The 22,016-nt window shown below is 32.2% G+C and overlaps 1 protein-coding gene and 1 long non-coding RNA gene across 2 annotated transcripts in view; both read left to right on the top strand.

Annotated features, from left to right (window-relative positions):
* LOC127723840 (ficolin-2-like) overlaps window positions 1-22,016 on the top strand; it is a 174,928-nt gene continuing 152,912 nt past the window's right edge. The window contains exon 1 of the mRNA XM_052230562.1: window positions 1-386. Within this exon, the coding sequence (XP_052086522.1) occupies window positions 77-386 (310 nt within the window). The 5' untranslated portion in view covers window positions 1-76. The remainder of the gene's footprint in view (window positions 387-22,016) is intronic.
* On the top strand, window positions 2,872-5,153 carry LOC127723020 (uncharacterized). Its single transcript, XR_007991800.1, has 2 exons — window positions 2,872-2,904; window positions 5,058-5,153. It is a non-coding gene; the product is annotated as an uncharacterized LOC127723020 (long non-coding RNA).

Genomic DNA, 22,016 nt, shown 5'->3' with positions numbered 1-22,016 from the left:
TGGTTAAAAGTGCTTGTGCAAAGGCGCTTTAACGTCAAACTAAAACAACACATTCTCAAATGGTATCGGAATATCAATGAATACTATGTTTTATATAAGGACAGCAGTTGTGTTTGCACTTTTTGCACAATATGTTGAAAGTTTTGATATTAAAACACAGAAGTTCAACACCAACACGAACAGAAGAATAGTTCAAAATGGAGCACAAGTTCATACAGGGAAAGCCAAATCCCGAATCCAGTGTGCCATAATGTGCACAAGTGATAGTACTTGCTGCTCGAGTACCTATGACCAAATCTTAGAACACTGTTCATTATTTTTGGCTTGCTGTCCTACAAAGGAACCCTCTACAGGATCATATACAAGTATAAAGACTCCTAATTTAGGTAAGATTATTACACAATAATTGTAATCTATTATTATAAGACTATTTTAATATATTTCTTCTATTTTTATACCTTCGCACATAAAGGGATTATATAGTGATGCAAATGTCCGACCGTTCGTCTCTTCGTTAGTCAAAAGTGTGATGTCAAGAATAAACTCACCATAGATACCAGGATAATAATTAGATTTTGAAGTAAACCAGGAACAAACCTTTTTTTTTAATCTTAAAATCACATGTACCAAAATATCAAGTCAAGTAATATATTGAATGAGTTAAAAGGAAGAACGACAGAAATCGACACAACATAAGTTCGACCGTCAACCTTACAAATTGGTTGACGATACGATGTGTCAGTGTCTTAACACACTAGCGACATTTTTTTGCGGTCTTTAGATTCTATTACAGTCGTCTGATCTGTACATTTAACGATTATGACATTTAGACTGAGTGTGAAATTGCATGCATTGGAGAAGACACTTGTCCTGTCACACATCCAGTCTCCTTCTTTCGGAGTTCTAATTGTTCTTAATCAATTAACAGGATTTTAACACCGGTTTTCTACTGTCGCATTAATCTAGTTGAATCTATTTTGCCCCACACTTAGTGTTAATTGACAATTTCCTGTCATATATGTCAATTAGGACAGGTTGACGATATCACAAATCACATTTATGTTATATAGTGCACAAGGTATAATAATGTAGATAAACAATTAAATAAATGTTATCTTATAAATATACAATATTTGTTTAATTTTTGGGCCATCCATAAAAGTATGCATTCCTTTTCGTGTTTTTTTTTATTTATTTTATTTTGTCCTTTGTTATGTGATTTTAATAACGAATCTGATGGTCATACTGAATTCAGTGTGGGCTAATTTTGTTGTTTTACTTAAATGATAATCGTCTAAAAGTAAATGTCTTTGTTTTTCATGTTTTTGTGGGTACAATGTAGGTGTGTTTACGTGTTTGATTTAAACCTGTTATGTTATTGTTCCTATCCAAGTTCGAATGATTCAATACTATGTATTAGGGTCATGATAAGAAGGTTTTCATTTTTGTAGTCTTAGACCTTTTTTCTCAATCTATTATTTTTAATTTAGCACACACTTATTCTCTATTCTATAGACCCCATTTATACTATCATGTGTATAATTTACCAGTTGTCTCATAACCTTGATCAATTGTCAAATTTGTTTAAATCCATCACTACATAAAACTGCTCTCTGACTTGAATATAATACAACCATATTAGTAAAATTCAAACACAAAGCTATCATTTTTTCTTTTAAACTCTATAGCCAGAATGAATCGGGACTTATATATTTTATATTTACAAATTTTAGTTACTTAATATAAGCGACAGTTTATAAAACAAAATGTAAAATAACAAAAATATAGAACGCCAAGAGAAATTCAAAACGGAATGTCCTTTATAAAATGGCAAAACCGAAATCTCAAACACATCTTACGAATTGAAAACAACTGTCATATTCATGACTTGGTACATGCCAGCTTGATATTTTATTATTTTCCTCGATACTGACACCGATGAACGACTAGAATATGACAAATGTAAGGATTTCAATTTTCCAATTATCAATTTCCAGATTATCAGCATTAACATAGCATCTTCTAACATCAACAAGAATTTTTATATCTCAGTTAATACGTTGCACTCGTGTGTATGTTCAATCCAAACGGACTTCCTGGGCAGGGTGTGTTCTTTACATAAACCTTCTCCGACATGTTATAAGGAGAAACGCATGATTTTGACGCTACAATGGTTTGATGTCAACATAATAAATATGTTGACCGATAAAATAGGTCTATGTCTCAAGCCACTAGCAACATGTGTTCGCAGTTTTAGAACATATATACCAGAATAGTTTTTAATTTACATTTTTAGAGGATTCCTATAGAGAATGGTGTATTTTTAGCATGTGAATTATGAGATTTGAACATCTGTAAACTACTGATGCCTTAATTTATGAAAATAAAATACAAATATAATATTGTTGGGTTCTTTGTAATATTAAGGTTAACGTTTTGCCAATTTTTTATGGTGACATTTTGTGCACTTTATCTAATATTGTGAAATTTAATTGATGTACCAAGTAAACGGCAAAAAATGCAGTTTTTGACATAACATGTCTTCCCTCATGCTAAAAATCAAGATATTAGGACAATAAGACACATGTTACCAAACGTAAACAAAATCGTTCTATTAAGACGAAATTGATGTTAACAAGTCCATTAAATGTTGTCTACATTATGAGCACTAATACGTATATATTTGATGTGTATTATCATATTAATTTGTTTTCAACTATTGCATCATAATACTACAAGTATATAGTAATTTCCTTTTCACCAGCTAAGGTCTTTTCTCCTACACCAACCGACTGCAGCGAATTTCCTCTTGGAACATGTACTGGGGTACATACTATCCAGCCAGAAAACGGTCCAACCATAACTGTGTTCTGTGACATGGACACTGATGGTGGAGGGTGGACGGTAAGTTAAATTTTTCTGTCAATAAAAAAAGAAATATTAAAAATTAAGGCACCAGTAGTATACCGCTGTTCAGTAGTCATAAATCGATTTAACTGAAACAAATTCGGGTCACAAACTAAAACCGAGGGAAACACATCAACTATAAGAGATAAACAACGGAACAACATAAATACTGAACTGCTACAACAACAAACTCCAACATACATAGAACCGCACTATTTGATAACAACTGCCATATTCCTGACTTGGTACAGGACATTTTAAGAAAAAAAGGTGCGTTGAACCAGGTTGTATGGCTAGCCAAACCTCCCGCTTATATGGCAATAAAACTGTTTTAATTTTTTTCATTGAAGCGTAGTTATAGAAAAAAAATGCATTTACTCTATATCTAATAATAAGACATTGTTTATTCAATTAATTTCATTTTTTTAGAAAATGTCATTCTTAAAGATATCGTTAAAAAAGGTGAATCAAAAATATTAACAGAAGTGTTTTAACAGTACGTACGATCACTTTGAGTGTATGACAAACTGAAAACTTGCAACTTGTCACCGATGGTAGCTAGAGTATATCTATCTCGTCACGATACTTTAAAGGTAGTTTTAAACAAACTTAGAATATTGAAGACGTGAAAATTTCCTTATTATTGAAGGCCGTATGGTGACCTAAAATGACTGAAAACCACTCAATGTTGACTGTGTTGGATAATGGTTGCATTGAAATCATACCAAATCTCCTTATTTTATACTTATCAAACATTTTTACTTTTTTATTTTTTTATTTTATATGTATCTATATGTTTGCCTTGCATTCGATAACCCTTTCATAAGTTTGTAACCTGTGAACTTAAAGGATGATAACACAGAGACCTGAATACTAGCGTCATTTGAGGCTTTTTGTCTTGAATTTATGAACAAATGCTTAAAAAAACATTAACAAACGCGATGAGATTTGCCATTAACTTTAAAACTTAGTTAGTTGCCATCTGATTAAAATACAGATTTGCTGGCCCTCATTCAATTTCAACCAACTAACACATTTCTGTTCTCCCTTCTGTTCTGATAATATTACGTTAACAGAGAACAGTCTGCCTCTAAATTTTATCAATTTAAACATTAAATGTGAATAATAACCTAAACACCCGGGGATTCCGAAAAGGTCTTAGAAAAAGTAATCACAACGGAGAAGTGCCAGATCCTCAAATCAAAGGATGGACATAAGTTCTGTATTGTATATGTCTTGGTTTCAACAATTACGTTGTACCACAGTTATAACTTTGCAATCGAGTTACATGCAATGCATGTATACACGACCATTCCTAACATGTCAATGCATCTTGTCTAACTGTATCTGGATTTGTTGCGATGCCAATTCCAAAGTTTATTATACCCAGGTAGTGATTGCTTTATACGTATGTGGCGAAAGTAGTTTCGTCTTTACGGTTTTTAATGATCTTCAACTTCGTATTTGATTTTGGAATTCCATCTTTTGTATATGAGCGCCACTGATGAGTCTCATGTAAAGGAAACGCTCGTCTGGTGTACTAAATTAGAGCCGGTATATTTTATGAGTCTTTACAATCCTACCGTTGGTTTTTTATGTTTCTCTTCTGGTTGTGTAGCAGATGTTGCAACTAAACTGTGTGTCCTTTATGCATAGAAATTCGGGAATAGAAAACACGAAAAAGCTGCTTTCATCAATGACCGTCTAGAAACAAATTGTTCTACACGTTGTCTTTATTTGAAGACCAATACCGAGAGAAGGTTTTTTCAGTTCTGCCTGCTTTTGTTTTTTTCAGAATATGACTGTACCAAGTCAGAGTATGTATGACATTTGTTTTTCCAGGTGTCCGTTGTTTAATATAGTTGAGCGATTGATTTTATCAAGTTTTATTGTCTTTCCCTTTTTTTAAATTTTGGATTTATTTTTTTTGGGGAGTTGATAATTTTCTTTCGAACATATGATGTGAAAATTAGAAATTGAAAATTGAATTTTGTCATAATAGTAGCACAAACTGTTAAAAAAATTTTTAAAAAAGATTGTTTGCAAATATAATAATTATTTATTTAAACTTTTCTTATAAGTATACTATTATTTTCATGACGTTGGGTCTTAAAATCTTCGTTTATATTCAAAATACTTTGTATCTATAGACAATTCAAAGACGATTTGATGGAAGTATTGATTTCTATAGAGATTGGGAGGATTACAAACTTGGATTTGGGGATATAGCGGGAGAACATTGGCTAGGTAAGATATTTCAATTAGCATTTAGTTTTTATTACCGGGTTTGTACTAACATGAGCAACACGACGGGTGCCACATGTGAAGTAGGATCTGTTTATCCTTCCGGAGCACCTGAGATCACATCCAGTTTTTTATTAAGTTCGTTTTGCTCAGTTTTCAGTTTTCTATAAACACAGAGAACGGTGTTGCCCACAACAATCACGGTATTAATAGTTAAGGTGTTGGTAAGTGGTTCTCCTCATTATAAACGTTGGTTTTATCCTTTTTGTATTGATTGCAGGTGCTTGATACCTTATTTAGTATTGTTTTAGTACTGAATCTTGGTAAATCTCGGTAGAAAAAAAGCTTCACACATTACATTGTGTTTTATACATTGTTGGAGACATTTCTTTAAGTTTTAATGTCTTTTTTGTTTCAGAGGGAACGAAAGGTTCCTCGCCGATTTCTTTTTATTAAAACAATCTATTTCATTGAACACAAATATCTATGAATTTTCAAGGTTTAAAGCAGTATATCGACAGAATATGTACCGCTAATTATCTATAAATTATTATCTATTTCAAAAGGAAATGACAATCTCCATTGCATTCTTCGACAACAAAAACATTACCAAGTCCGATTTGATCTTGAAGATGTCAATAATACTACAGCGTATGCTGTGTACGATACCATATTTGTGGGGAGTGCGTTCACTGACTACCAACTCACAATGACAGGTTACAGTGGAACAGCAGGTAATCATAATGATGTTCTTTCCATTAGCAATCGAAACATTTCTGGATTCCATTAATATGTCCCCCAGAACTAGAAATTAAAGAAACAACAGTCTCATCGTCCTCTGCCTAATTTTTAGACTAGTACATCGAGTTTGACATATGCGGTCATCTCAGTACCAGAATCTTCGACAAACGAGACGATTTTGGTTATAAATTATCAATTTCCCACACCTTAGTAGCAATATACTAACTTCACCTGTAAAAGGGATATATATTTCCCAACTTATTCGGTATTCAAGAAATTCCAGCTGCTACTCAGACTTTGTAAAACGTCACAAGTGTTCGAGTTGAAAGTTGATGAACCAGGGGTATGTCAAAGAATGTCTCGTCCTTTTTCTAAAAACCGTTCATCAGAAGGTACCAAGACCTGTTGATAAATATTCAGTATCAACTTCACAAATAATACACGTTGGTTTTGAAGTATAGATTCTGGGTAATGACGTTGTTCATCATCTTAATAACTTGTTATAGTGTTCTTTTTTTTTTTGCTTAATGAATATTACTTTTGCTGTTTGGTCTGTTTTTGGTCATTTCCATTTGACGTGGCTCTGTTCTTATGCATCCCGTCATTATGATGTTGTATTATGGTAAATTTTTGTATTCTTGTGTTTCATTTTTGCTAATGTACTTTATTACATATAACGTGGCTCTGTACTTATACATCCGGTCATTGATAAGGGACTTTCCTTTTTGAATTTTCCTCGGAGTTCAGTATTTTTGTGATTTTTCTTTTTTCTGTACTTATACATCCCGTCATTTTGTTATTGTGCTATGGTAAATTTTTGTATTCCTGTCTTTCATTTTTGCTAATGTGCTTTGTCTCTATGCCTTTTTGTGTTTCTTTGTTACATATTTGCTTGTTTTTAAAGTGATTTAGATTATAACACAATGTTGACTGTTGTACCCTTATTTTTGACATTTTACCCATTATCATGCTTATGACTGTTTGTTTTGTTTACACATCGCTGTTAATATAATGGAATTGTATGCGACTGTTGCTATAAAACCAGGTTTAGTCCACCATTTTCTACATAAGAAAATGCCTGTACCAAGTCAGGAATATGACAGTGGTTATCCATTCGTTTGATGTGTTTGATCTTTTGATTTTTCCATTTGATTACGGACTTTTCGTTTAGAATTTTCACCGTTGTTCTGTATTTTTGTTATTTTACTTTTTAAACTTATAATTGCACAGGATTAAGTCCCATTGTAAAGTTGTTATTTAAACGTAGCCTAAAAATTGATATTGAAAACTGTTATGGTAAACCTAGGACGTTATTTGTAAGTTTACCTTTTATTGCCTGTAAAATGAATCACATAAATTTAATAAAAGGGGTTAATGATTTTTTATGCGGAAATGTAAAGGCAATGCGTGCAAACGTAATGTACCTATCGTTGATAATTAATTAGGGACCTATTATGTGGAGGTGTGAAAATGAAGGGTTAATTCTCAATAGTATGCTGAATTTTCCCGAAAATTATAAAGTATTGCTACCCTGTTGCCAAATTCCAAATGATTTGTCATCCATTTTGATTATTATTAACATATTAAAACCTATAGCCACCTTATGTAAATTCAAATTATACCTTCGTACATGTTTTACTCCCTTCTCTGCATGAAAAACCACTTAAAAGGATCAACATGAAGAACCAACTACTGTGATTGTACTTATAAAAAAGAAGATGTGGTATGATTGCCAATTATCAAACGACATACAATTTAACAGTTATAGGTCATCGTACGGCCTTCAACAATGAGCAAATCCCATACAGCATAGTCAGCTATAAACGGTCCCGAAATGACAAATGTAAAGCAATTCAAACGAGAAAACTAACAGCCTAGTTAATATACAAAACAACGAACGAAAAACAAATATGTAACACAGCAACAAACGACAACCATTGAATTACAGGCTCCTGACTTGGGACAGACACATACATACAGAATGTGGCTGGGTTAAACATGTTAGCGCGATCCCAACCCTCCCCATTACCTGGGACAGTGGTGTGACAGTACAACATAAGAACGAACTATAAAATCAGTTGAAAAAGGATTAACTCATCAGATGGATACAAATTGAAATACATAACACAGAGTGGACGTGACTGGGTACTTGTACATCCCAACAACAAACAGACAGTAAGTACAGATCTGAGAGTACTCGCAGTTACTGACAGCTAGTTAAAAGCCAATAACAACTAATAAAAGAAATAATGCATCTAAGACTATACAGCATTGATATGGTCCTTGTTTTCTTGATTGAATATCACGAATATCACGAACCTAAATGCATGCGTTATAATCAAAAATCTCAACTGTTTCTTGTTTTTTATTAGTCGGTTCTTTTTAAGACTGAGTAAACAATCAATTGAAGTAAAACTATATTTGTATGTCTAGGCAAATATTACATTAGCACTACCAATTCAGCAATTGTTATTTTGGAAAACGAAATTTAGCCCTATCAAAATTGATCTCTCAAAGAATTCTGTTTCTTAACGTGTTGTGGGTGTGGCAGTATCTACACGAGACATTGGATTTCACGTCATAATTTTGACCGCACGTGGCTGGAATTTATATCCCACATAGCCAAACGGACGCCTCTCGATGATAAGCGTTTTACTGCTGTTCGGACAAGACCAAGGAATGACCATTTTTCTATAACCTAGTCAACCGTTTGGATTTGCAAGTGCAATATATGTACACTAAAAATTTCATGAGCTCGTTTGAATTTTTGCCTTCAGACTTCAAAGACAAATGCAATTCAAAAATTTGTTAGCCATATGTCATCCTTTGCTCTGTTCATACCTGTTGACCGTGTAATTATTTATAAAAGATGAAATATTTTGAAAGTAAATGTTGATGACACTCCCCTGTAAATGAATGGGTCCGGCCTTGTCAATGAAACCTGTACGTAATGCGACGGGAATACACTTGCTTGCAAGTCAATCATATACCTCCAATTTTCTATTAAAAAAAATGCTGTCAGATGTGCTTTGAATAAAACATTTTAATTATGGTTGTGGATGACTGATAATTTCGTGGTTTACCTTTCGTTAAAGTTTACAGATAAAGAGTTACAATATTACATTTGTGACGTCAACAAACTATACAGCGATTATTTGTCGGAAAGCAACGAATTTGATATATATTTTGTGATACAAACGATAAAGTAAAAATGAAATAATTCAGCATGAACGTGTGATCCACAGATACATATGTGTGTAAATTTTTAGGATATTCACGAAAACTCCACAAAAGAATGACAACCGGAAAGAAGTTTTCCGCAATGTTTTGAAGATTAGCTGAACGAAAGTAGTATTGATTCAAATCGACTCTTCAATCATTATGATATAAACAATTTAAAATGCACTGAACTTTATCGTCAAGCTTCTCCGATAAAACTCATTTCAGATCATGACATAATATTGTAGAATTGACAGCAGCATGACTGTAAATAGCTCTTGCGTAATCAGGCAAAAATTAGGTAATTTAGCAGGCTTTTTAATACAAGTAATATACGAATATTATTCCATATTGATAGAACTTTAGTAGGTTTTTATATGAATTGGATTTTGAATAAATACGCATATTCACCGCGGAAAACATTGCGTGCGTTTACGTGTATTATTATGTTAAAATCGTTTAACGTACTATTGGTTTTGGTAAATAATTATCATTACATACATTTATTTGGTAACCTCTCGGAATATTGAATAAAACAATTACTGTCTTGTGTTTCGGTAAGTACGTGGTTTAATTGACTTTTGAAAACTGACATTACTTTGGCCGCTGGCCTCAGTGAATATCAGTTTTTTTAAAAGTCACCAAAAGACAGTAATTGTATAACATATAACAACACTATCCTTTCTCAGATTTGTACACTCGGATTGGAAGAAGAGAAAAATTGCCTGTTACCATATACTTTTGCACTACTTTGTCAATTGTTTTAGTCAAATGATACGTGTTGTGCTTTGGCAGAAAAAGGACTTTATCTTTTAACAATGTCAATCATAGACTCGTCATTGGACTGTATATTATTGTTTTGTCTTTACTGTCGCTATGCTGACCTATGATTGTATTATATTATCATATAAAACTATTCGTGTATTTACCTGTCCTTTATGTACGACTCGAACATTATCATTGTTCTGGTATATTGATCATCCATTATTTTTATATTTTGACCAGAATCTACTCAAACTACCTTGTCGTTAGAATCTCAGTAAAATTTGCTATTTTACATGACATTAAAAAAACGATTTGTCCTAAAAACAGATGGTAATAATTACCTGTAGCTAAATTGAACATGGCCGTTTGCAAAGATACTGTTATAATTGTTATTGGTATAATGATTTGAATGTAATGTTATCGTGATATCAGTCATGTCTGGTGTTAAGAGAACATCTTCTTTACGATACGTGTCTTTGATTACGTAGGAAGATGTTCAAAAAGTATCCAACCAGTGTAATGTGCTGTTGTTTCCTGATTAATTGTAACATCGGTAACTTACTGTTGCCCTATTTTACATATATTACAATACATTTTACAGGTGATTCAATGAATGATGGGAATAACAATTCAATGAATGGTATGATGTTTTCTACTCGTGACAAGGACAACGACTTAAAACCAACTCGGTCGTGTTCTGAGTCCAAAAAGAGTGGTTGGTGGCATGCAAAATGTACTAATGGCAACATCAACGGTGAGTTAAAAGCAGAATCTGATTTCAGTTCCAACATTCATTGGAAATCGTGGCGCAAAGACGGCATAACCAAGACAAGAATGATGATTAAACAAAGAAATTAAAAACAATATGAAAAATTGTATGATAGATGAAACCTTTATATTACAAACACTTATGTTGGTTTGTTTTCTTTTTTCATCAATGTATAAATCTTGACAACCTGCAGGTAAATGGTATACCACATTCAGTTATTTTATCAAAAACCAAGATAGAAACATTACATTGAAAGTGACAATAGTTATCTTGACTTTACATAGTCCATTCGGCAATTTAGCGAGAACAATTTGACCATCACAAATACTTTATACATTACCTGATGCAACAACCACTTCGGATGTTTAGAGATATAAACTATTGTATAATTTATTATATATTCATGTATATGTCTAGACTAGCATTTATATTACGAGTTGCAGAAATATGTCAGCCTTGTTTCTCGTCATTGATTTCTACGTTGACAGATAAGATTGCTCTGTTTTGTATTTTACACTTCCATACAATAATATCAAAGATACTTTTTCTTACTTCAATAAAATTGTCACATTCCATTGCATGTTTTCTTTTAATCGATGATATAGTGCAATTGGTTCCTTCGTGTAGTGTGAACATTAACTGTGATACGTTATTTCGGTATGGATTTCCTTACATTGACATCTTGGATTTCAATCAACATAATATATATTTTTTAAAGTCTATATGTTGGGGGATGAGAGCACTAATTACCAACTAACGGTTACCGATTACAGTAAAATAGAAGGTTATCTTAATCAAAACTGATATTTACACAGAATTGGGTCCAATTTATTCTTAATATTCGTTTTAACTGGCATGCCGTTTGAAATCATTTTTTTTCTTTTCACCTTCATATAACCCCCAACCCCCAACCCACCCTCTCCCCTCTCCCCTTAAAAAAGGCTGCATTTAATTTTATTGCTTGCTTGAATCTTTGAATGTGAAGTTTACTATTTTTGTTTTGTAAGCTCGTTGAATTCAGTTATTTTTTTCTGGAAGCCAAAGCATGCCTTTCTTAGTTTCGCCTATTCAAAATCGAGTATGTCAATTCTTCTTTATATTGTTTGTATTTTGATTTAAATTTGTATTTGCCTATAAATTTATATGACGTTGATGGTATTTTTGGTAATTTCCCCTTCCATACCCAAACCGATTCAATTAAAATAAGTGACAAAAAAGATAGATGATACCATGTTAGACCAGCGGTAAAATCATAACAAAACGTAATATAATGCATCCATAGAACACACGGCTAAATCATATATCCTTAGAAAGAGAAAATCGTGAATCGTCAGATTAATGATGTCATAAGCCTCAGAAGTCGTAACAATTTTGCATAATGAGGGTCAAAGGTTAACAATTATATATTTCCAAATGTTGTCTTCTTAACTGTAAATTTGGTGTTTATTTCAGAACTTGTAAACATATTGTTTAGTCAATATTTGATTCAGCATTTATGAAGCTTGTAGGAGATATCAAATTAAAAAGGAATAACGTTTTATGCATTGAAATTGATGTTTTTATTAGTTAAGAATTTTGTTCAATTATGACTCAATTTTGTTTCCATACAAGGATAGCCTTGAACTTTGATTATACAAATTCATATAACATGTACTTTTTAATAGACTTGTCAGTATTTAAAACTTAAACGGGAAGTTAAGGAGGGGAAAAACTTAATTTTATTGAATTTAGTCCCACTGGCTTTTTAATCAGTATTTGACATTTTCATTCAGACTAAATGTATCTATGACATTTCTGTTTTTACATAAACATGTGTTCTTATAAAATTTTTCAAAATATATTAGTATCTTGTCAACGGTTCTTGGCGTTATTTGACGTTCGTAATTTGCCAAGTACCATATCGTATAGAACGAAAATAATTTTTGTGCGATAACTTACATAAATGTATTAATAACAGAAAAAAATAGACAATAACTAAATGCAAAGTAAGTTTTTAAAATTAATTCGAATGTTTACGATGTAAATAGCTCAAATAATCAAGCCGCATCATCATCATCAACATTTGTCAAATGTGTATTGATATAATGACACAGGTGTTTTACATTGACAAAGTTCAGTTCAAGACAAATTATCTTCAAAACGCACAAATCTTACTGCACACTGATCTACATTGTACCTTTGCACATGCACACCAAACCTTGAAGGAAGTCTGATGACATTTGACCTTCAAACAAGAACGGTTCAAGAGCAAAATTTCCTGCTTCCTAACCAAAATTATAGAAGCGACCCAACAACCGATTTAGCTTTATGCGCATTCACCAGATTTTTCAATAGAGATCTCAACATGCATAGCTTAAATGATGCTTCTTAAGGTGGAAGTTGGGCTTAGTTAGAGCATTCACAGGTGGCAAATTTCACACATAGCCTGTTCAAATTTGTATGGCAACGTTTAGACTTTTTCTTAGCATCATACCACATTGCTATCAACCTGACGTCGAAGGAATCATTTATATATGATGGTGATATATAGGATAAGTCATTGAATTGAACGGGAATAAGTCATTGAATTGATCTGATATAACTCTTTGAATTGATAGGGTATTTCTTTCAATACCTGTAGTAAGGATTTGTTGCCTAAACTAATCAAAGATTATGTAGTGTCGCATCCTGTAATAACATGTGCAGTTGGAAGGAACGAACATTAAACTGAATTCACTGACTTTCACAACTCAGAAATGTAACGCCGACAATACTTAAGGCTAGACACTATTTCTGTATGAATCTACAATGCAGACATACGAATCATTTAATTAAAGCTTTAGTGGCATCATCAATAGTAACAACATTAACAGTACCAATTTTACTGCACCAGATGCGAATTTCGACGACAAAATTGTTCAGTGATGATCGAGATCAAAATTTTAAAAATCCAAAACTTATTAAAACAATGAAGAGCTAATAAACCATAAAAAACAAATAGTATACCCAAAGCCATGGAAGGAATCAGAGCTTTGCATGAAGGAGATATTATCCTTAATTTAAAATAATTTCAAACCTTTTGAAACAGAAAATTTAAAAAAACATTATACGTTTTTAAGTACTGGATACTGGGCTGTTGATACCCTCGGGAGTAACAGTCCACCAGCAGAAGTATCGACCAGTTGTAATATTAAAATTAAGGGTACCTATTTTACTGCACCAGATGCGATGGATATGGAACTGCTGAATACTATGTTAGATTTACCCTTGCTTTGTTGTAGTTGTATAATAATTGAATCGCTGTAATAATTCTACAACCTATATGGCGTTGTCAGTTTATTTTCGATTTATGAGTTTTTATGGCTCTTGGGTATCTGGAGCCTCTCTTTTATGAATTTATAACATTCTTTTTAAAGCTTGTTATTTTAAAACAGAGGAGAGAACATCATAAAGGAAAGCATCATGAATTTTAAACGGATGTTAATTCTCTTTTTGCCTTATCTATGTTTATAACGGATTTAAATAGGTTTGACTTCAGAAGTACAAGGGCTAAAGTAGGTACAAACAACTCATTGGTACATGTATAAAAGTGTAACAAAAATATGGAACTCTTTGAAAATTCAAAATAGAGAAGTCCACATAAAATTTGACAAAACCTCTAGCAAAAAATCCGAATGACGCTAAAGAGTCATATGAAAAAAGAGCATGATAGCACAAAAACAATAAAAAGAAAACTGTGAATTAATAAAAAGTTCACAACTTCAGCACCTATTATCTATCGCTCGGGACCATCTTGTATTATTTGTGAAGTATACATCAAGCTGATAAAATAAAGATATATAGTACCAAGAAAAATCACCGACCTTTAACGTTTTATACAGATCAGACAGGAATCCGACTAAAAAAAATATTTACATCAATATATGGTCTTCAACAAAATAAACACTATACAAGTTTTAAAACCATATATCATATTGTTAAGCTTGTACAAAACGAGGTTTGATATCTTTTAACGTTATAATCTCTTCTGTTATTCCATTGAAACATACACTCATTCCAATAAAAAATTTAAAAAAGACTTATAGAAGATACCAGACTTATAGTTCGTCTTTCTACAAAAGACAGTGACGCCCGAATCAAAAAAAGTTAAAAGGCCAAACAAATAAAGTTCGAAGAGGTGGAGCATTGAGAACAAAACATACCGAAAGGTTTTTCAAATACAGCTAATGTAGTCTATTTCTGGTGTCGAAAATCCTAAGTATTTCGAACAATTCTACGTTTTGTAAACAGTTGATTTACTAATATTACCATATCAATGATAATTCGTGTCAACACAGAAATACTGACTACTTACAATGCAGTGTTCAATTCAGTTCGACAATACTAATTGCAATATTTTAACATTGTATAATCCTTTTTTTTTAATTGAATGGCTGTTTCATAAGCGTAAGTCATAACTATGCAATGCATCAATGTTCCGATGTAAAATTAAATTACCTTCTTAATTGAAGTTTTGATGAATCGTACTATTCAATAGCTTAAAATATTGCACACCAAAAGTACCTATGAAATATTTACCGTGTTTACTGAAATGTTACGTAATAAGTGTTATTATAATATAACATAATATTGATCTAATGGATAACAGTCCAAAGACAATAAAAAACCTACTCAGAGCATGTAAAAAATATAATATAGAAAAAAACTGAACTCCAAAGAAAATTCAAAACGGAAAATGGCAAAATTGAAAACTTCAACACATCAAACGAATGGAAATATTTCTTACTTGGTACAGGTATTTTCTCATGTAGAAAAAAGGTGGATTAAACTTTGTTTTAAAGCTATACCTCTCACTTCAATGAAGGCTACACTGGTTTAATTTCGTGAGTCCGGAACAACTTTCTGAATTTTCTTTCCTCTGCACACTTAAACAAAAAATATACAAAAACAAATTTGTACATGTTTTGCGTCCGAAGCGATTTTTCCAAAGCAAAATATTTGAAAGCCGAGGGTGTATAAGTAACGAATATGTTTAAAGGGTACCTTAAAATAATCGATCGAAATTTAATTTATTTTAGAGAGTTGAAACCTTAGTTTCTTAATAATTTAAGAAAGGTTTGTCATAAATCATGTCAGTACCGAAGCAGACTAACTACTGAGCTGATGACACCCTCGGGAACTCATAGTCCAGCATCTATCGTATTTTACCACTACTTTAAAAAAAAATGACAAAAAATTAAGGAACAACGACAAAAATCGAAACTACCAAATCTAATAAAGATTGAAAGATCAGGAAAATATGGCTAACGCTTTGTACCCTTCTTCTTGATTTTCGTAGATTTGTAATACCAAATGTACGTATTTACGGTAATGCAAACGGTGTCAACACTTTATAAAGGTGTTTCGTTGGTTATCGTATATTATTCATGGGACTGAGAAATGTAATTTACTCCAAGTATTATCTAAATGCATTGATGATCAGTCATACATTAATTTCATGATATGAAAGTTAAAAGCTCGACCAATTGAAATCATACGACTTTCTTATATCAAGTTTCAAGCTCCATTGAAAAATAAATAAATTTCCAAAATGTTTTTGTGATATTATTGAAATTATAATTTCAATTATTTATGACATGAAATCAATAGATCAATATATCATACAATAAAGTAATCACTTTGTTACATCGTCATAGACTCGTCATATTTGTTTGGTTATTGTGCGAAGACGCTTTACAGTAAAACTACAAAATCACATTCTCAAACGGTCGCGGAATATCAATGAATGCTATGTTTTATATAAGGACAGCAGTTGTGTTTGCACTTTTTGTACAATATGTTGAAAGTTTTGGTATTAGAACACAGAAGTTTAACACCAACACAAACATAAGAATAGTTCAAAATGGAGCATCAGTTCATACAGTGGAAGCAAAATCCCGAATCCAGTGTGCCATGTTGTGCACAAGTGATAGTACTTGCTGCTCAAGTACCTATGAACAAATCTTTGAACACTGTTCCTTATTTTTGGCTTACTGCCCTATGAAGGAACCCTCTACAGGATCACATACAAGTACAAAGACTCCTAAACTAGGTAGGATTGTTACAAAATAAAAATCATTTATTATTATAAGAATATCTTAATATATTTGTTCTGTTTTCATACCTTCGCGCGTAAAGGGATTATATAGTGATGCAAATGTCCGACCGTTCGTCTCCTCGTTACTCAAAAGTGTGATGTCAAAATGAGAATAAACTCATCATAGATACCAGGATAGGAACTAAATTTTTAAGTAAACCATGGACAAACCTTTTTTTAATCATAAAATCTCATAGACCAAATTATCAAGTCAAGTTATTTAAACCATTGTCGTGACGTCAGCCTATTCATTTACCGTGAATTCTTTTTCTAGAATCAACGCTTTCTGAATCTGTCACTGAAATGGATTCATCAAATTATGTTCAATTGTTTCCTTTGTGTGCCTAATTTAATTAAGTTTGAATTAGCTAATTTACTGATTTCTGTTCACTAATCGAATTAATTTAAAAACTTACCTTTAATTTTATATGCCTTCAATTGGAATCGAACCCGTCCTTGAAAAATCTGTTACGTGTGACTGACATCAACATATCGACGAAACCTCTCGGCTACCAATTGGTTACAATTTAAATGTCTATTTTATATATATAAATGAACATATGATATACATCGGTACAACGGACACACAGGGCTTGTACCTTTATATATACATAATAGGCAATCGTATAGTATACATTGGTAGCCGCGAGGTTAGCATGGTTAAGATCAATGAGTTAAAGACTTAAAGGTAGGGACTTGTCGGTTTAGGTTCGAATCCCTGTATTCTCTTTGTTGTCCCTATTCTTTAGTTTTCTGTTTTTTTTTCTTATTTTGTATGTAATTGTGGATTTTTTTGTAATGATAGCGAGTTTTATCGTTTATTTTTGGATTATTATTGGCTATTTCACATATTTGAAACGAAAATGATTACATTCAATTTGTCCATTTTTGTTTTATAAATAAAGTAAGATTTCATCATTTTTACTACATAATTTTACAAATGTTTATTCGCAAATTCCTATGCGAGTAAAGCGTAATGTGCCTAGATTAGGCTTCTTGCTAGAAATTTCGGTAATATACTTATTATATATACTTTTATATATGCTCTTTGGTCAGGTTGTTGTCTCTTTGACACATTCCCCATTTCCATTCTCAATGTTATTAGAAATAAGTTCGAATATGTCTTATTTTGTAAACACAGATAATATTCAGATACCTGACAATTTAAAGGCAGACGTGTTGTGTTATATTTGTATTTTTCTAACCAATTAATTGTGATCTTATATTTAGTAATGCATCGTTGAACATGATACCATGGTTATCTAAACTCACTTACAATACCTTCTAATTAAGAAAAGGCTTTAATTTTGAAAAGACATGAACACAATAGTTTAAGTTATAGATACAATGGATAAGCGTTGATTCATGAAAAACAAACCATTCGCCCTCCGGGCTCATGGTTTCTTTTTCAAGACTCAACGTTTATTCATTGTATCTATATTACATATTGAATGAGTTAAAAGGAAGAACGACAGAATTCGACACTAGTTCTACCGTCAACCTTACAAATTTGTTGACGATACGATTTGTCAGTGTCAGTGTCTTAACATACTAGCGACATATTGTCGCGGTCTTAGATCTTTAGATTCTATTATAGTAGCCTTATATGTACATTTACCGAGTATGACATTTTGACTGAGTGTGAATTTGCATGCACTGGAGAAGACGCTTATCCTGTCACACATCCAGTCTCCTTCTTTCGGAGTTTTACGATTCCCAAAGCTACTTTGTTTAATATCTTGATGTGTCTGTTTTTAATCAATTTACGGGATTTTAACACCGGTTTTCTACTGTCGCATTCATTTAGTTGTATCATTTTTGTCCCACACTTAGTGTTAATTGACAATTTTCCGTCAAATATGTCAATTAGGACATGTTGATGATATCACTAATTACCATTATGTTATATAGTGCACAAGCTGTAATAATGTCCTTTATAAAATGGCAAAATCAAAAGCTCAAACACATCTAACGAACGGAAAACAACTGTCATATTCATGACTCGGTTCAGGTCAGCTTGATATTTTGATATTTCCTCGATATTGACACCGTTGAACGACTAGAATATGACAAATGTAAGGATTTCAATTTCTGTCAAATATGTCAATTAGGACATGTTGATGATATCACTAATTACCTTTATGTTATTAAGTGCACAAGCTGTAATAATGTAGATAAACAATAAAATAAACGTTATCTTATAAATATACAATATTTGTTTAGTTTTTTTGGTCATTCTCCAAAAATAAAAGTATGCATTCCTTTTCGTGGTTCTTAATTATATTTTGTCCTTTGTTATGTGATTTTAATTACGCAATTGATGAGCATACTGAATTCAGTGTGGGTTAATTTTGTTGTATTACTTAAATGATAATCGTTTAAAATTTAATGTCTTTGTTTTTGTGGGTAGGTGTGTTTACGTGTTTGATTTATACCTGTTTTGTATTTTTTTTTCCTATCCAAGTTCGAATGATTCCATTCTATATATTAGGGTCATGATAGGAAGGTCTTCATTTTTTTCAATCTATTATTTATAATTAGCACACACTTATTCTCTATTCTATAGACTCCATTTATATTATCATGTGTATAATTTACCAGTTGTCTCATAAACATCGATCAGTGGTCAAATTTGTTTATATCCATCGCTAAATAAAACTGCTCTCTCACTTGAATATAATAAAATTATATCAGTAAAATTCAAACACAAAGCTAACATTATTTCTTTTAAACCATATAGCCAGATTAAATCGGGACCTATATATTTTATATCTACAAATTGTAGTTACGTAATATACACGACAGTTTATAGAAATAACAAAAAAGTAAAATAACAAAAATACCAACTCCAAGAGAAATTCAAAACGGAATGTCCTTTCTAAAATGGCAAAATCAAAAGCTCAAACAAATCTAACGAACGGAAAACAACTGTCATATTCATGACTCGGTACAGGTCAGCTTGATATTTTAATATTTCCTCGATATTGACACCGTTGAACGACTAGAATATGACAAATGTAAGGATTTCAATTTTCCAATTGTCAATTACCAAATTATCAGCATTAACATAGCCTCTGCTCACATCAATAAGAATATTTATATCTCAGTTAATATGTTGCGCTCGTGTATGTCCAATCTAAACGGACTTCCTGAGCAAGGTGTGCTCTTTACATAAAACATCTCCGACATGTTATAAGGAGCACTAGTGTACGACTGTCTTGCTCGGTGGAAGACTGAAAATGACCTTCAAATCAACTGATAAGAAATGTAAGGTGTGACAGTTGCCTTATTTCGTTATAACAGCTTATTTATGTTTATCCCAACACTTTTATGGGTTGTGAAAAACAAAAATTATTATCCACAGTCATTTGAGGACTGTTGCAGTGGTTTACGGCGTTGTCACAGTCAAATACAATTTGTTACAGTCTTTCCAAAATTTGAGGCAGTTGTATAATGTGTGTCCCAACCTTTTGATAGTTGGGACAGTTAAAATTTGTTTGTGTCAACTTTTCAGACGTTGGTACAGTCAAATACATAATATTATTATCATCTATTGTGGTTTTTTTTTATCATAATTTTTATTTTTTTTGGCGATCGTTGTTGATCATTTTGTCGTTTCCCGTTTATTGCTGCGGCATTGTCTGTTCATTTTCGACTTGTGCGTTTGACTATCCTTTAGGTATCGTTATCTTGTATTCTGTTTATTCAGAAATGTTCATAACTTGCTTCATTATATGAGAAGTCTCCGTTTAAAAAAGAGGTTTAGAATTATTGGAGAAGATGCTTATGACACTAATGAATTTATTTTAATTCATATTTGAAATTGTTTTGATAAATTATGCAAAAGTGTAGGGCTACGAACTAACGACGGTGTACCTGAAGTAAATTTAAAGAATATGACTTCCTATTCTCTACAGCATAATCACTGGTTTTATTTGAAGTGCTATCCATGAGGGATATTTGTCGATGATAATTAATCAAATCTGTCAAATTTTATCAAAAACGGAAAAAATCTTCACCGTAAACGGTTTATCCTCTTTATTGATTTGTTGCATTCCTGTCGGCAGACCGACCGTGGTCGTCAAACTTCATTTTACAAAAGGAAGCCACAGTTGTTTAGTTAGACCCCAATATAAGCTGAGCTGGAAATTGTTTCGGTGAGTAAAAATGAACAATATTTTAAAGCAAATCTTTTATCATTATCATCATCATTTATCCAATATTTTGAAGGAAAAATGTCCAAATTCTTCTTTCTACAGTACAGGTAAGAATCGACATGATTTCATCATATATGATCTATCGCCGCACTCCTGCATAGTAGCATGTTCCTAGGCAGTTAAGATTTAAGATTGTAAAAAGTGTATGCATCATTGAAATTAATGTATATCCCCATTTTCCCTCCCCCTTTTGGATCCATTATTTTCTATGCTGAAAACCCCAAGCCAAACACTCCTTTAATGATCTTATGCACATTCCTTTTTTATCTTGCCCTTTACAAATCTCTTTTAAGATGAAAATGAAAATAGGAAAATCATCAGTATTGGCAGAATGATAGAAAATTTTACAGGCCTGATAGTCATTTTACATATCTGGGCTGAAAAGTCTGTGCTCATCTGTGTAGACTGTATGTGTGGATCTAGCTGACATGGCAAATTCTGACCTGTTATCTTTGGGAGGATGTTGGTGTGTGACAAATCATGACATTTTATTTTTTAAGGACCTGTGACTTGTGCAAATGTTCATATTGAACCAAAAATCAGATCAGTTTAGAACAAAATTGATTGTTCAAAGTCACCTATTGCTAGTGACATGAGGCTATTTTAAACGTGTCTTAAGTATGGAACCCTACTACCCCAAACGTTTAATTGTTTTACATAAATCTTTGTTCCAGTTGTTTAGATTTCAAATGTTAACGAGTGAAATTCTCATGTTAATCATGTGTCTTCATAAATCTGACTAAACGTTTTAATCCCCTATCCACTTCACATACATCACCCAAAGGGTGACAAGGGAATAGAAAAAAAAGGTCACTCTTGATCTTGTCGTCTTATTGTTAAACCCTTTTCACGTGGGGCATTGGTTTGGTTGTGCGGGATGGGCTATCATAGGACCTATACATATTGTATGTTAATGTATTGTTCACTGTCTCGTTCTATATTGGCATGTCATATTTGTCACTGGATTTTTTTAACCAAAAATCAACCAATCTTCACATGTACATATCCATATATTGTGTTGCTAACACCGGTTTCTCGG

The sequence above is a fragment of the Mytilus californianus genome, unplaced genomic scaffold, assembly GCF_021869535.1.
Source record: "Mytilus californianus isolate M0D057914Y unplaced genomic scaffold, xbMytCali1.0.p SCAF_13, whole genome shotgun sequence".
Classification (NCBI taxonomy): Eukaryota; Metazoa; Mollusca; class Bivalvia; order Mytilida; family Mytilidae; genus Mytilus; species Mytilus californianus.
The sequence above is the reverse complement of the archived record's forward strand: the minus strand, read 5'-3'. Positions and strand labels throughout refer to the sequence as shown.